The sequence below is a fragment of the Musca autumnalis genome, unplaced genomic scaffold, assembly GCF_047663935.1.
Source record: "Musca autumnalis isolate F117 unplaced genomic scaffold, ASM4766393v1 scaffold_1, whole genome shotgun sequence".
Classification (NCBI taxonomy): Eukaryota; Metazoa; Arthropoda; class Insecta; order Diptera; family Muscidae; genus Musca; species Musca autumnalis.
Window position 1 is genome coordinate 8,289,873 of NW_027411644.1, and position 16,550 is coordinate 8,306,422.

Genomic DNA, 16,550 nt, shown 5'->3' on the forward strand with positions numbered 1-16,550 from the left:
TACAAAAAAATTTTGAACTTTTGTGGGGGAGGTAGGCCAAACAGTGGACCGATATGGCCCATCTTCGAACTTAGACTAAGTTTGGACAAAATATTACGATACCCAAAATTTGGTTCGAATCGGTTGATCCGTTCGAGAGTTACCATGCGCTCCAGCCAGACAGACGGACAGACGAACGGACATGGCTAAATCGACTCCAAATTGTCTGAAACCAATTTCGTCCAAACATACTTGGGGTCTAAACCCGTTATTTCGATGAGGCACATTTTTGGTCGTATCAAAGTGTATATAACCAACCTTTCTAGGCTAAAGGCTGATGGTATAGAAAGGACGACCAACATTTTGAAATAAACTTTTATAGGTTAAACAAGTTAAAAAGCGTTAAGTTCGGCCGGGCCGAACTTTTCATACCCTCCACCATAAAATATTCTGAACTAAAATGGAATAATTTATTTTCATTCCTGCCCCCAACTTTAAGTGGGTACGTTAAAATGTCAGATAATGTACATAAAATGCTTCATTCGGGAGGCCCTTTTTTATGGTGTCTATATCTAACTATGTATGTTGACAATTTTTGGTGGGCTAGAAATTGGGAGGTACCGTTATATAAGGGTTATTATAAAACATGGACCTATGTTGACAGTTTTTGATGGGAGCTTTTAATGTCAAATAACTCCTAATTCGGTTAAAAATTGCAGCTAGAATCCTCAAAATACCGAAAATCGGTACATAACGTGGGAACTTCAAATGCCATTAACAGCTATGTTGGCTATACGAAAATATGAACTTAAATGAACAATTTTTGTTGCAGAATTTTTTTTGGCTTTTAAATTTCAAATTATAGAAGGTTCATCCAAAAAATAAAGCTAAGGTACGGAAAATCGGGAGGTTTGTTTTGGGGCTACACCAAAACATGGACCTACGTTGGTTAAACATTTTAAGTAAAATCCTCAAAGTACCGAAAATCGGGAAGTATCGTTATATTGGGGCTATGTTGAAAATTGTTGATGCAGATGTGTGGTGACCACTACAAACTTCAAATGTCAAATTACAGTTAGTTCGGTTAAAAATTGTAGCTAAAATTGCAAAATTACTGAAAATTGGGAGGTACCTTTATATGGGAGCTACATCCGAACATGGACTTATGTTGACAATTTTTGATGGAGAGGTGTTGTGACCACTAAGAACTTCAAATGTCAAATTACTGCTAGTTCGGTTTAATATTGTAGCTAAAATCATCAAATTACTGGAAATCGGGAGGTACCGTTATATGGGGTCTTTATCAATACATCGACCTTTCTCGACAATTTTTGGTGGAGAGGTGTGGTGACCACTAGGAATTTCAAATGTCAAATGTTCAAATTACAGATAATTCGTTTAAAACTTGTAGGTAAAATTCTCAAAATACCGAAAATCGGGAGGTACCGTTATTTGGGGGCTATACCAAAACGTGGACCTATGTCCACAAGTTTTCTTATATAAGTTTATTGGCACCTAAGAACCCTAAATGTCAAATTATAGCTAAATCGGTCTGAAAATGTAGCTAAAAACGTCAAAATACCGTAAATCGGGTGGTACCGTTATATGGGGGCTATACCAAAACGTGGACCTATGTCCACAACTTTTATTTAAAATTTAGTTGACACTTAAGAACCCTAGATGTCAAGTTATAGCTACATCGGTCTGAAAAAGTAGCTAAAAACGTCAAAATACCGTAAATCGGGGGGTACCGTTATATGGGGGCTATACCAAAACGTGGACCTATGTCCACAACTTTTGGTTTATAAGTTAGTTGACACTTAAGAACCCTAAATGTCAAATTATAGCTACATCGGTCTGAAAAAGTAGCTAAAAACGTCGAAATACCGTAAATCGGGGGGTACCGTTATATGGGGGCTATACCAAAACGTGGACCTATGTCCACAAATTTTTTTATATAAGTTTATTGACACTTAAGAACCCTAAATGTCAAATTTTAGCTAAATCTGTCTGAAAATTTAGCTAAAAACATCAAAATACCGTAAATCGGGGGGTACCGATATATAGGGGCCATACCAAAACGTGGACCTATGCCCACAACTTTTGTTATATAAGTTTATTGACACTTAAGAACCCTAAATGTCAAATTATAGCTACATCGGTCAGAAAATGTAGCTAAAAACGTCAAAATACCGTAAATCGGGGGGTACCGTTATATGGGGGCTATACCAAAACGTGGACCTATGTCCACAAGTTTTGTTATATAAGTTTATTGACACTTGAGAACCCTAAACGTCAAAGTTTAGCTAAATCTGTCTGAAAATGTAGCTAAAAACATCAAAATACCGTAAATCGGGGGGTACCGTTATATGGGGGCTATACCAAAACGTGGACCGATATAGCCCATCATCGAACTTGACCTGCCTGCAAACAAAAGACGCATTTTTCCAAAATTTCAGCGTCCTATCTCCATTTTTGTGGATGCTAGAGTGATTACCACAGACGGACGGACGGACGTGCACAGATCGACTCAGAATTTTACCCTGATTAAGAATATATATACTTTATAGGGTCGCAAATGAGTATTTCAATGCGTTACAAACGGAAAAACAAACTTAATATACCCTCCATACTATGGTGGAGGGTATAAAAACAAAGGATATGTATTCTATTTAACCAGGTCGGTCTGTATTTCTGTTCAACTGGCTGCAGCTGGATTTGATTTGTGGTTCAGATTGAAACGTTATAAAAGCATTAGATATTTAAATAGGATAATCACCAATCTTTTGAAATTATTACGGCAGATATCCTTATGAGTGCTATGTGCTTTTTTCGGGAAGATCAAAATTTTCTATATTTATACCCTCAGCCTTTAGGCTAAGGAGGGTATATACACTTTGATACGATGAAAATGTGCCTCATCGATATAATGGTTTTTGACCCCAAGTATGTTTGGACGAAATATGTTTCAGACAATTTTGAGTCGATCTAGTCATGTCCGTCCGTCTGTCTGTCTGTCCTGCTGGCTGGAGCGCACGATAACTCTCGAACGGATGAACCGATTCGGTTCAACTTTTGGCTTTCGCAATATTTTGCCCAAACTTAGTTTAAGTTCGAAGATGAGCTACATCGGTCCACTCCTTCCGGTACCTCCTCCACAAAAGTTCGAAGATGTTCGAAAAGTTTGTGCGCACGATAACTCCATATGACGGTACAAGTTTTATCAGGGGCAAGTCCATACTTCCTGAGAAAATAGCATGAAAGTTGCAAAAAAACCCCTATGACACCGTGTGAGGTGGTTGGAGCGCAAGATAACTCTCGAACGGATCTGCCGATTCGGTCCAAAATATGGCCTTAGTAATATTTTGTCCAAACATAGTTTAAGTTTGAAGATAAGCCATATCGGTCTACTCCTTCAGTTACCTTCCCCACAAAAGTTCAAAAATGTTCGGAAAAATTGTTCGTACGGTAACTCTTGAAGGGAGTGGCCTAATTGGTCTATACCTTACACATCCTAATATATCTACCATAGATCAGGTTCAAATGTGGACTATATTTGTCCACTCCATCCGGTACCTCCTACACAAAATTTCGGATAAGTTCACTTTATGACCTAATAACGAATCACTTTGATTTTTGTTGAAGCAACTTGCATTCGCTGCCTCAATTACGACAGTAAAGGTTTTTTAGGGGCCAGTCCATACTTCTTGAGCAAACAGCCCGTATAGTGTAAAAACCCCCTATAGCACCTTATGTTGTGGCTGGAGATCCACTTCCATAACGGTCAATGTCGATCCATTCCTTTTAGTATCTCCTCCGCAAAACTTTTGATCTTTAATCCTTATCAACACTTTTATTTTTCAAACGCCCACAATTTTTAAAACCCCCTAAATACATACGTATTTTGGGAAAAATTGTTTCAATATACAAAGGCTGAGGGTATATCTCTGTCGGCAAAGCCGACTGATAATTTTTTACTTGTTTTGTTATGCTATCAGTATTCTAGCATGCGCCCGCTTCTTCATTAGCGAAAAGTTCACATTAATAGAAAAGAGGATTCAAATAGAATTTTTTTACCCCGTTCATATTTAAAGCATTCATAACGTGCAAAAATACTCGTTACAAAACCCCTACTAACCCATTATTTAACAAGGGCATGTCGAGCGAAATAAGTAGTTATGAGTATTTTTGCTGGGTAAAGTAAAATTAAAAAAATTAATTTAAATTGCAAAATTCGATTCTTAACCTACCCAATACTAACGGTACAAAACAAATACTTTTCGTACACTTATGGTCGGTTCCTGTAAGACGATTCGATTTCAAATTCGTTCGTATTAATACCAACTACATCAACAGCGACACTCATGCCAAATTTCAGAATCCCAATTCTATCCTTTCACCCAAGGCGTACCAAATTTAGTACCATTTATAAATTTCCATACGCCTATAGTACCTATATTTCCAAAACGACCTCATTATCTCAACACTACTCACAAATATTTACCATGTTTTCAAAATTCGAAATTCCAGATATATTCCATTCCAGTACATTTGGTACGCTTATAGTTCCAATTTCCTCCTCATACCAACTTCATCTAATACCAAAATTGTTCCAAATGTAGTACCATTTAGTGCTTTTCGTACACGTATAGTACGCATATCCAAAGCAACCTTCATATCTCAATCCTACACATCAACAGTTACTCTTATACACAATTTTGTACGTTTATGGTACACATTTTCATATACCAACCCCACCAATGTTGCAGTTGGTGTACCATGTAGTACCTTTCGGAAGAATATAGTACATATTTGAAAAACCAGCTCCATATCTTAACTTTATACACCAACACTAACGACACAACCAATACCAAATTTATTACCATTCGAAACTTTTCGTATTTCCAAAACCACTTCAAGTCTGAACCCTACACACCAACAGCGACCTTCACACCAATTTTCAGAATTACTACTCTTAACTTATACTAAGTTTTGTACCATTAAGTACTTTTCGTGTATTAAATTGTATACTCTCATTCTTTAGGCTAACGAGGTTCATATCGATATATGAAGAAAGGACAAAATTTTTTAGTTTTCCATAAAAAAAAAATTAAAAATTTTTTTTAAGCTACATGAAAGATTTTTGGTACATAGATTGGGAAAAAAATGCCATTCTTAAATCTGTTCGTGATACTAATTTTGGTTGTTGCGCGCAAAAGTTATGGCGGTTTCAATTCTGATAAAAAGAAAAAAATCTTTAAAAGACTCTAATCATTATATTGAGAAACTCTCTTAATTAGGGCTCCCTACATACTATATGTTTACTGAGGTCCCATAACTTTAGTGAAAAAGTTGTGCATTTTCGCGGAAATTAGGAAAGAATTCCAAACAATTGGTAGTTTGCAACTTGTTTTAATAAAATTCAACCTGCTTATGCCTCTGAAAAATATATAAAAAATATGTACGTAATCTATACATCGCGAAGATTCAAATGAAACCAAAACTATACAAATCCGTTTAGTGGTTTTCATATTATAGCGAAAACAAAAAAATATATTGAGGCAATTTATAAAATTTTTGTAAGAGAATATATTTATTGAAATTTATTTTGTGAGTTAGTTGAACAAAATGTAAGAAAAATACGTCGGAGTTTTTCTTCTATTTTAGTTAAATTTCACGCAATAAATCACATTTTTTATTCTAATCACTTCTCGAAAACACGCTAACATCTAGCGGAAGATATGGATATCTTTCAAATAAATGTTGGGTTCCTTCAAATGGGGTATAATCTTGAAATAAAATTGTATCGGGTAATGTTCATTTTGAAATGCGTGTAAATCGCGAAATCCTCAAAATCACTTGATGCGCATGCGGTTTACCAATACAGCGAATTCTTCTCTTTTAATTTGTACACATTTGCCAGGATTTACTTTGGCCGCTAAGATGTAGCATCGTCTGCAGTTTAGTGTGCAACAAACTATGTAACGCTTATATTTTCCACAAAGTGCATACACTTTTTATGCGCATCCGATTTCACTATCAACCGTATAAAAATACATCGATCTAAACATATTTCAATAAAATCCATCAAGAACCGTGGATGTAGCATCACACAGTATTTTTTGGATAAATCGTATACAGCTCCCACGCCACTAAATTTTCAAACCGCTGTTTTCGCACAAACGCGAGTGATGATTCACTTTCTTCATTGAAATGGAAACGATCCACATAAAACGCGAATTAGTCAGCGATATTTTGAAAAACATTTTTCGCAAATTTTTCAATTTTTGCAGTAGCCATTTCCGCCGTTCTAGTAGATGGATTTTTATGATCTGTGATTCATATGATCCGGATCGTCGAAAAACTAAAATATCGCGGGGTACCAGCACACTCAAAACGATATTGTAAATACTGTACCCAAAAAATAGGTTTTTTAGAAAAAATATCACACTAAATTTTGGCCTTTGGCAGTAGATTACTCTGCTGCTGTGTGGGCTACATACTCAATATACATATCAGATTATGCGAAATCGCGAGTTCTTTAATCCTATAATTGGCTTTTCGAAATATCCTAATGCGCGTCCCAGTTACATAAAAAATACAAAAAACACCTGAAATCCGGCTTCAAAATGTCAGCATCCATAAAAGGTGGATGCAGTGGAAATTTTGGAAAGTGATACATTAGAAGTGTAATCTTCATTTTGTATTCTCCTACTTTTACTTTGGACAGATGTCCGTCATTTGAATGGTTTAATCAGAAATCGAATAGCAATGTAGAAAACCTCTTTAGCTTCAACGTGTTTTTACCTATGTTTTTTCCTTTACGCGGTCGTAACTACCACGTAAATTAAATTTTTTTGCTAAATTTTTGAGCTTTGTACAAATACATCTAAAATAATCCAGCAATAGTCATAGTTACTGGTAAACTACAATAGTTCGCGTATTATAATAGTGCAAACCTTGGCTTCATGGAAACTAAAAAATTTTGACTTTTCCTCATATACACTTTCATACGACCAAAATGTGCCTCATCGAAATAATGGCCATAGATCCTATGTATGTTTGAACGAAACACTTTCAGACAATTTGGAATCGATTAAGCAATGTTCGTCCGTCCTTCTATCTGTTTGTCTGGCTTGTTGGAGAGCAAGATAGCTCTTGAATGGACCAACCGATTTCGTCCAAAATTTGGACTTAGTAATATTTAGTCCAAACTTAGATAAAGTTGGAAAATTAGCCATATGGGTCCACTCCATCGGGAGCATCCCAAACAAAAATTCAAAATTTTTCCTTGTCCTTCTATGTTCATACGTCCAAACAAGGTATAAAGGATATCGGTTGTGTAGCCGGTATTCGATCTGTCATCATTATCGTAGTTGTGTCAATTCACTCAAGCTGAGGGTATATCTCTGACAGCAATGCTGATTAATTTTTTTTTACTTGTTGCTATAGTTTATAGCACACAAAGATCCCGCCAAGTCCAACACTCTTTGAAGTCTTCTTTTTATAAATTATTACAATTATAACATCTTTGCATTCATTCGGTAGAATCTTTTGCTCTGAGACTTCAGATACGGAAGAGCCCCTTAATTAAAAAAAACCCCTACACCCACGTACAAAATAGGGGCTTTTGTTCGGAACAAATTTTGGGTGGTATGTCTGAGTTAGATCACTAGATGTAATCTAGGCTGAATTCGTATTAAATGTTTGCACTCTCTTTTAAACACTGGTCTAAGTCATGTTAAGTCAAATTAAAATACTAAGTTCTTAAGAATAGTTTTTGATTAAATAAATACAGTGCAATACAATCACTCGTAGAAAGGCAATGATTGGCCATTTCAACAGAAGAAACAATTTGTACATAAATACTTGAAAAACCAACATACAGATCTTTAAAATAATTATTTTAAAGCGAAAACCATTTATGGATTTGTATAGCTGTATTGACGCAAAAGTTTCGAAGCCATGTACTTCGCCTGTTTAAACATGATGTTCTTCTTCTTTTTCAGGTCTTTAGAAATACATAAAAAAACCTTATTGAGTAACTAAGTAATTAAGAGAAATATTAAAGGTCTAGCGTCTATCGTCTTCGTCAAAAAAAACCTAATTGGCAATTACATCAATAGACACTTAAATTACAATTTAAAAAGTCACTTACAGAGATTAAATTTGAGTGTTTTACAAAAATAAAGTGATTCACAAAATTATTATTTTTTTCAGTCTACGAGATGCCCCGTAGCATTTAGTCAACCTGTCTGTCATTAAAACAAAAAAAAAAAAATAGATTACTCAAAGACATTGTTCGGCAATTGCTTTCTCTCAGTTCATCAACAAATGTCGAACATTTTCATTTTATTTTCAAAGCTTGTCAGATGTGTCTGATAAGGTTTTCAACACATGATAAAGACTTTTCGTTGCATTTTGCTTTCGGGAATAAAAATTAAAATTCAACAACCTATACTAACAGATATAATGGAAGGAAAGAGAAAATGGGTTTTTATATAAACATTTTTATTTCCAAAGCTCATATTTAACGGTTGTCATTTAAACGTTAAACGTACTGCAAAGATGTTATATTATGTACGTGTATGAGTTTTATTAGTATTGTAATGATATTAAAGAAATTTATTGTCTAAGCTGAATGATATGAAATATATAAAAACCATTATTATCAGATAATATTATCGCAATCATCAAAGTGACATTAATGTGTGTAATGAAAACAACACAAAAAATTTTAAAGCTGACTATTGTTTGTCAAAGATGTATTGAAGAGTGCTATAAGAAAGAAACTTTAAATAGGAACCACATTATTGGAATTAAAAAAAAAAACTCGGAACAAAAAAAAACACATGAAAATGATTACAAAACTCACTTTCCCTTACTTACTTAGATGACCCCCTATAGCTGATTTTCCTCTAAGCTGATTTTCGGTTTTTTGAGAGTTTTATCAGGGATAAAAAACATTACAACAGGTACAAAACATCTTTTCACCATATAAGGGTACCTCCCAATTTGCTTGCTAATTGGAATTTTGTGTTCCCAACAGCTAGAAAACTTTCTTGCAAAAAGTATCCTTATATTTGTAGGTTTAGTCTAACCTCCGTGAAAACTTTCTCCCAGAAAGTATCCATATACTCGTACGTATATGTAGGTTTAGTCTAACCTCCATGAACCGGTATTGTCCAATTTTATGTATTTCGAGCGGTTTTGCCAAATTTTCGAAACGAGGTTGCTGTAATTTGGTATTGTGTTTAGTCAGAGGATAGAAAGAACAAGGATGAGTTCTTTTGAAGAGTGTTATGCCAAGTTTACACTAGCGCTCCAAAATCCACTGGATTTCACGAAATCCTGAAATACACCCCGGTGTTTACACTTATTTTTTGTTGATTTCAAACATATCACAATGATCAAGGTAGATGCATATGCGCAGCTGATCGAACATGAATTTTCACAAATTGTTGTAAATTGAATTAATCATCCAAAATATAAAAATATAGAACTTTACAACTTTATTTGGAAAATTATCGTAAAATTATCTATATATTGTATTAATTGTGTATAGTACTAACAAATGAAAAAATAAAAAAATGATTTATCGTTGAGACATCATAATAAAAAATTTTGATAGATAAAAGTTGTGCTCAGAACCTGCATAATATTGGTACTTGCAGTAGTTTTCCTGTTTAGTGTGCTAAAAATGCGTTCCCGTACTCCGAAATGTAGCAAGACTTGCACTTCTCTTTAAACAAAAATAGCGCCGAATAACACCTTCTCCCGTTTTCTGTCATACAATTTTGGCGTAGTAGAAACTATCAGCAAGTATTTTCATTGGCATCTTATATGATTGCTGATACGTTGATTTTGACATTTATGCAATTTCCGTCATTTTTCCGTTCCCGTATTTTTTAAGAAATTTGCTCTTTTTTCTAACACTACCATTAAAAAAGTACGGGAACACAATTAAAAATAGCATTGTAACAAAGTAATTTAATATTTTTTTCACATTGTTTACAAATTTTAATACTAAAATTTTTTGTTGCAACAATTGACCATCTACCTTGTTTATTGTAATACGTGAAAAGTGTTGCAACTTTTGGCACTTTTTTAGGCAAAACAGGGTTGTATATCATGTGTACTGTGATTTCGATGTTGATTTCGCTGAAATCACGAAATGAGATGATTTCATTTTTGTATGCGAAATCATGATAAATTTAGCTTGATTCCGCGCGAAATCACGAAACGCCTTCGAAATCACGAAACGACGACGAATGTAAACTAAGCATTACTATATTTTACTTCTGAAGTGGATATAACTTGGTAATTTGGAATCTCAATGGGTAGAATACCTCAACACAGAAAATTATCAGTATAAAATTATTATCATCAGTTAAGATATTATACTTAACGTATATAAAAAGCTTAGTTGTTACTAATTGTTCATATTTACTTCAATACAGTGGTAGTGGAGGGTATAACAATTTCTAACCGGCCGAACTTAACGCCGTTCTTACATGTTACCAAATATATTCAGAAATTAGTACCATAAGTATTCAGTATTTAGTCTGTATTGCTTTTACAAAAAACTTCCCATACACTTCCATATAGTATCAAATTCAATTAGATATCTCACTCAATTAGATATCTCTCATCTGACATGTTTATTTATTTACTTTCTTCTTTATCATCATTTTAGCAAAGTGACAATTATTTGCATAAACTAAGATCAAATGTTGTGTTAATTTATTCCAGCTGGTATGATAATCCCAGCTGGTATGAAGATGTCATCGCAATAATAGTCATGCAAATGTTCATTTAATTGCAGTGTTCAGTGCGCAGCTTAAATTTATGAAATATTCAATTTACACTTCCAGGCGAGTGGCTGCGTGTAGAGTTTCACCCACAGTTTAGCATACTTTTGTGACAGCGTTATTTCGCCTTCCCTTTTCTATCTCAATTACCCAATTCCGTTTACTTCCACAGTCGTTGTAGCGACAGTGCAACTGTAGTAGTAACAACTTTCCCAAAACACTTGCATTTTCATTAACTGCATAATTATGAAATGCCTCCCTCCCTCCCAACATGTACCCTTGTAACCCTTGGTTCTAGACGTTTGTCAATACATAGACATTATCCTTATACACATATACATACCTCCGGATTTTACATTATAAAATATTATGGCATAACGGGAGTTTAGTTTCTGCTATTGCTGTGTTTATACCCTACACCACTATGTGGGTTGGGTATTATAAGTTGGTTTTGGTCAAAAATTTGTAACGCATCGAAATAATGGTCGTAAGTCGATCTGTCCGTCCGACCGTCTGTCCATCTAAATAATTAAGTAGGGCTCTCAGGGAAGCAAAAGCATATTGAGTTTGGTGACGGCCGGATAAAAATGTATGTGGACAAAAATTCAAAGTTTATTCCTATCCGAATATCTCCGCTTTTAGTAGTTGTATTCCATAAGGAAAGCCCGTCAATGGATGAGGCAATTATTACCTTTATTATGATGCAAAATAGGTTTGCGCACATCCCACTTACACATTTTTATACCCTCAGCATTTATGCTAACGAGGTTATATACACTTTCATACGGGCAAAATGTGCCTCATCGAAATAATGGTTTTAGACCCCAAGTATGTTTGGACGAAATCCGTTTCAGACAATTTGGAGTCTATTTTGCAATGTCCGTCCGTCTGTATGTCTGGCTGGCTGGTGCGCACGATAACTCTCGAACGAATTAACCGATTCGAACCAAATTTTGTATCGTAATATTTTAACTAAACTTAGTTTAAGTTCGAAGATGGGCCATATTGGCCCACTTCTTCGGGTACCTCCCCCACAAAAGTTCGAAAATTTCCGGAAAATTTGTGCGCACGATAACTCTTGAAGAAAGTTACCGATTTAGTTCATCCTTTGCACATCCTGAAATTTCTACCAGACTTAGAAGAGGTTTTAATGTGAACTAAATCGGTCCACTACTTCGGGTACCTCCCACACAAAATTTTGGAAAAGTTCAGCTTAGGACCAGCTCTCGAATCGCTTTGATTTTTGTTGAAGCAACTTGTATTCTTCTGTTTCAGCAGGGGCAAGACCGTAATTCCTGACAAAATAGCCTAAAAGTTGTAAAAAAGGGGAGCACAAGATAACTCTCGAACGGATCTGCCGATCCGGTCCAACATTTGGCCTTCCTAATATTTGGTCCGAACTTTTTTTATGTTTGAATATAAGCCATATCGGTCTACACCTTCAGGTACCTTCCCCACAAAAGTTCAAAAATGTTCGGAAAAATTGTATCCACGCCAACTCTTGAAGAGATTTATCGATTTGCTCCATACTTTACACATCCCAATGTATCTACCAGGTATAGATCAGGTTCAAATATGGACTATATTTATCCACTCCTTTGGGTACCTCCTACACAAAATTTTGGATAAATTTACTTTAAGACCTGCTCTCGTATCACTTTGAGTTTTGTTGAAGCAAATTGCATTCACTGGCCCCCTTTACGATGGTACAAGTTTTTTCAGGGGCAAGTAAATACTTCCTGAGATAACAGCCCAAAAGCTGTAAAAAATCCCTATGGTACCATATATAGTGGCTGGAGGGCACGTAAATCTCGAACTGGTCAACCGATTTGTTCGGAAATTTGGTCTTCGACATATTTTGTCCAAAATTAGTATCAGTTCGAAGATGGGATAACCAATTTGATCCAAACTTTGGATCTTCTAATATTTTGTCCAAATTTAGTTTATCTTCCAAAAATGACCCATATTGGACCTCTTATTAAGGTACCTTCCTGCAAAAGTTCAAAATTGTTGTTTAAGTGCAGCTTAGGGTCTTTACGAAGATCCTTTGAAAATGTGTACCGATGCTATTCGTTGCAGTCTTATTTACAGCGATATTATGTTTCCGTGGGCAAGTCCCTGGCCTACTGGTCCAAATGTTATACGATGACCCACTGAAATGACTAGTGGGTGCGATATCTATCGAAAAAATAAGACTCATAAAAAAAGATCCACTTTCATAATGGACCAAGTGGTCCATTCCTTCAAGTACCCCCTCCGCAACACCTTTGAACATTAATCCTAATCCACATTTTTGTCTGAAAGTTCAAATGTTCAAAAAGGGTCTCAAAATTCTGAAAAGACCCTAAATACATTCGATTTCACTGTATATGAAAGTTTTAAGTCACATAGGCTGACGAGCATCTCACCTTTGGTTGGATGCGTTTCAACATTCTGAGCTTTAAAATGTTCCCAATTGCGTTACCAAATATGGTGAAATGCTTGTGATGTTGGAAAAGACGCTGGGATATACCAATTTATAATGTATAGAATTTTTATTGCTAATCAAGAAGACCAGCAAAGCTTTCAATCAGTACCAAGTAGATGTCGACAGTAGTCAAATATAAAATTAAATCATTTGATATTAAAAAGCTAGATAGGTGAAAACTTTAGTATCTCCCTAAAACAAATGTTTACGAGTAAAAAGCTTATGCACAGGGGTAGTGGTGTAGGGAATCACATAGTCGGCTCCATCTCGACTATAGCCTATGCTCACTTTTTTGTCACAATAATAACAATTTATGTTGTATGTTTGAATACCCATGAATGCATATCCACACATACCAATATAAAATCATACAAACACTCACACATACACATACACAGTCGAACACGCACAAAGAGCTACTTGAGCATTTATGCTTTGCAAAGTAATTAAAATTTAAAAACGTCATTGCAATCCTTTTCAACTCAAATTACTATAATTTTCAACAGTAAATGGAAAGCTGTAATGTATAATTTAGATGTGATGCTGCTTCATTTTCTCGGTGTGTTGTTTTTGTTGCTACTGCTGATTCTGCAAACTGTTTATGATGCTTGCATTTATAATAGAATAAGAGGAAGAAATGCAACTGGCATCAAAAATATAACTACCGGTGCACTATAGAAATATAATTGCCACAAATCCTTTTGTCTCGCAAAATAATGATAAATTATTTGCTACACAAACACATGTTGTCCTACTGATGTATGTACATACACACAACTTCCATGCACGATACACACCCACTTGTATACCTATAACGATAAGGTGGTAAAAATGATCTTAAATTGTTATGACACGTACAACGGTGACCCAGTAACGCCCATCTCAAGTATGTGCCTGCAGATAAGTTGAAACGCAGAGGAAAATAATTTGTTATCAGCCGGGGTAACAGAAAAATAAAGAAAAACAAGAAATCTTAACAAAGATGTGAAAGAATAAATCACATAAAGGTGGAAAATATTCATCAGCATGCTAAGTTTAAAAAAGCTAAAATCTGGGTTAATTATTGCATTTAATATTTTCTATTTTTCTAAACTCCAATATATATATTTTTCTAAATGAAAATAAAGCATAGTCTTATTGCAGAATATCCTTTGTTTGTCATAAAATCAACATATGCACGCATTTTACAATCTTCTTTCGAACCTAAACAAATTGGTTACATTGTCCCATATCCACCCCAATATTTACACAATATGAATGAATTATGGTATCATAAATTGAAAGTAGGCGTCATACAAATAGAAATTTAGCCTACACCCTTCTTACACAACCCATGCAATTACTCAGTACAGAAATTTGCTTACATTTAGACGTATGTATATATGTACTTACTTCTTGAGTGTGGCCGCCAATGCCAGATCCGGTCGAACATCAAAACGGCTTTGCATATAGAAACGCAATAAATTATCGCGTTCATTTTCACGTAATCCTTCATCCAGAGCCACAGCACCTAGTGTATGATACGATTCCGACTCAGTTATTCCAAATAATAAATCATAGCTAAAAGGGAAATAAAAGCAGAAGATGGATAAGAAGAAAAACAGAAAAAATATAGAAAAATTGCGTGAAAATTAAACACAAGCTGAACAAGTTTATGTGAAGCGTAAATGTTAAAGTCATGTAACCTTTTTATCCCCATACCAGCATACGGCTGGCTGGTAAATAGAAATAAATGAAATGTTTCATCTGCGCACAAAGGGAACATTCAAATGGGTTGTTTAATTTGGAATATTTCTATGGAATTGTAATATGTCAACGTAAACTTTCAAATGTGTAAATTTTTCATACCAACAAATGTGTGGATATATCCGGTTCCAGAAAAATAATAACGTTTGTGGCTGAGAAGCCTCCGAATCTTTTTTGGATGATTCCAAATTTGGGCATTTGCACCCAGCAACAGCTCCCCGTTACCACATAAAAAGTTTTATATTATTTTTGGGTAGTAATAAATACTTTGATAAATATTTACTGTTAGTAAGTGTATGTCGCACTAAGTTATTCTATGCCCAGTGGTTATTCTATGGCCACTAGCCATAAAATATTCTTAACTAAATAACTAGTTTCCTTTCCTGTACACAATTTAAGGTGCAAACATTTTTTGAAAATGGATATCTAAATTATCTAATCAAATCTAACAAGTAAAAAAGTATCATTCGGCTTTGCCGGCAGAGATATACCCTCAGCCTATGTGAATTGAAACTTTCATCTACGGACAGATCGAACCACAACGAACAGCATCGGTATGAATTTCCAAAGGATCTTCGAACAGACCAAAGTTTGGACCAAATCTGTTGATCAGTTCGAGAATTATAGTGCTCTCCAGCCACTACATATGGTGCCATACGGGGTTTTTACACCTTTCGGGCTGATTTCTCAAGGAGTATGGACTTGCCCCTGAAAAAGTTTTTACCGTCGTAACTGAGGCAGCGAATGCAAGTTGCTTCTACAAAATTCGAGAGCTGGTCTTAATGTGAACTTATCAGAAATTTTGTGTGGGAGGTACCCGAAAGAGTGGACAAATATAGTCCATATTCAAACTTGATCAATAACTGGTAGATGTATTTGGATGTGTAAAATTTTGACCAAATCGGTTACTCTCATCAAAATTTATTGTGCGTAAATGTTTCCGATATGGCTTATCTTTGAACTTAAACTAAGCTTGGACAAAATATTACGAAGGCCAAAGTTTAGACCCAATCGGCAGATCCGTTCGAGAGCTATCGTGTGCTCCAACCGCTACACACGGTATCATAGGGGTTATTTTTGCAATTTTCAGGCTATTTTCTCAGGAAATATGGACTTGCCCCTGATTAAACTTGTACCGCCGTATAGGGGCTATGAATACAAGTTGCTACAACAAAAATCAAACTAAACTAAACCTTTCCAAAATTTTGTGTGGGAAGTACCCGAAGGAGAGGACCGATTGAGTCCATATTGGAACCTCATCTAAGTTCGGTAGAAACTTCACGATGTGTAAAGTATGGACCAAATCGGTTACTCCCTTCAGGAATTATCGTGCGCCCAAATCTTCCGAACATTTGTGGGGAAGGTGCCGGAAGGAGTGCGCTGCAGCCAGACAGACAGACTGAAGGACGGACATGGCTAAATCATCTCCAAATTGTCTGAAACGGATTTCGTCACAAGTATGGACCTATATTGAAAATTTTTGGTTGATATGTTTTGTGACTGTAGAGAACCTCGATTGCCAAATGACGGCTAGTTCCACAAACAAT

At 35.3% G+C, this 16,550-nt stretch overlaps 1 protein-coding gene across 11 annotated transcripts in view; it reads right to left on the minus strand.

Annotated features, from left to right (window-relative positions):
• Nlg1 (Neuroligin 1) overlaps window positions 1–16,550 on the minus strand; it is a 239,577-nt gene that overhangs the window by 75,380 nt on the left and 147,647 nt on the right. For all 11 annotated transcript variants that reach the window (XM_073964119.1, XM_073964099.1, XM_073964145.1 and 8 more), the window contains exon 7: window positions 14,650–14,817. In XM_073964119.1, coding sequence (XP_073820220.1) covers window positions 14,650–14,817 — 168 coding nt within the window. The remainder of the gene's footprint in view (window positions 1–14,649; window positions 14,818–16,550) is intronic.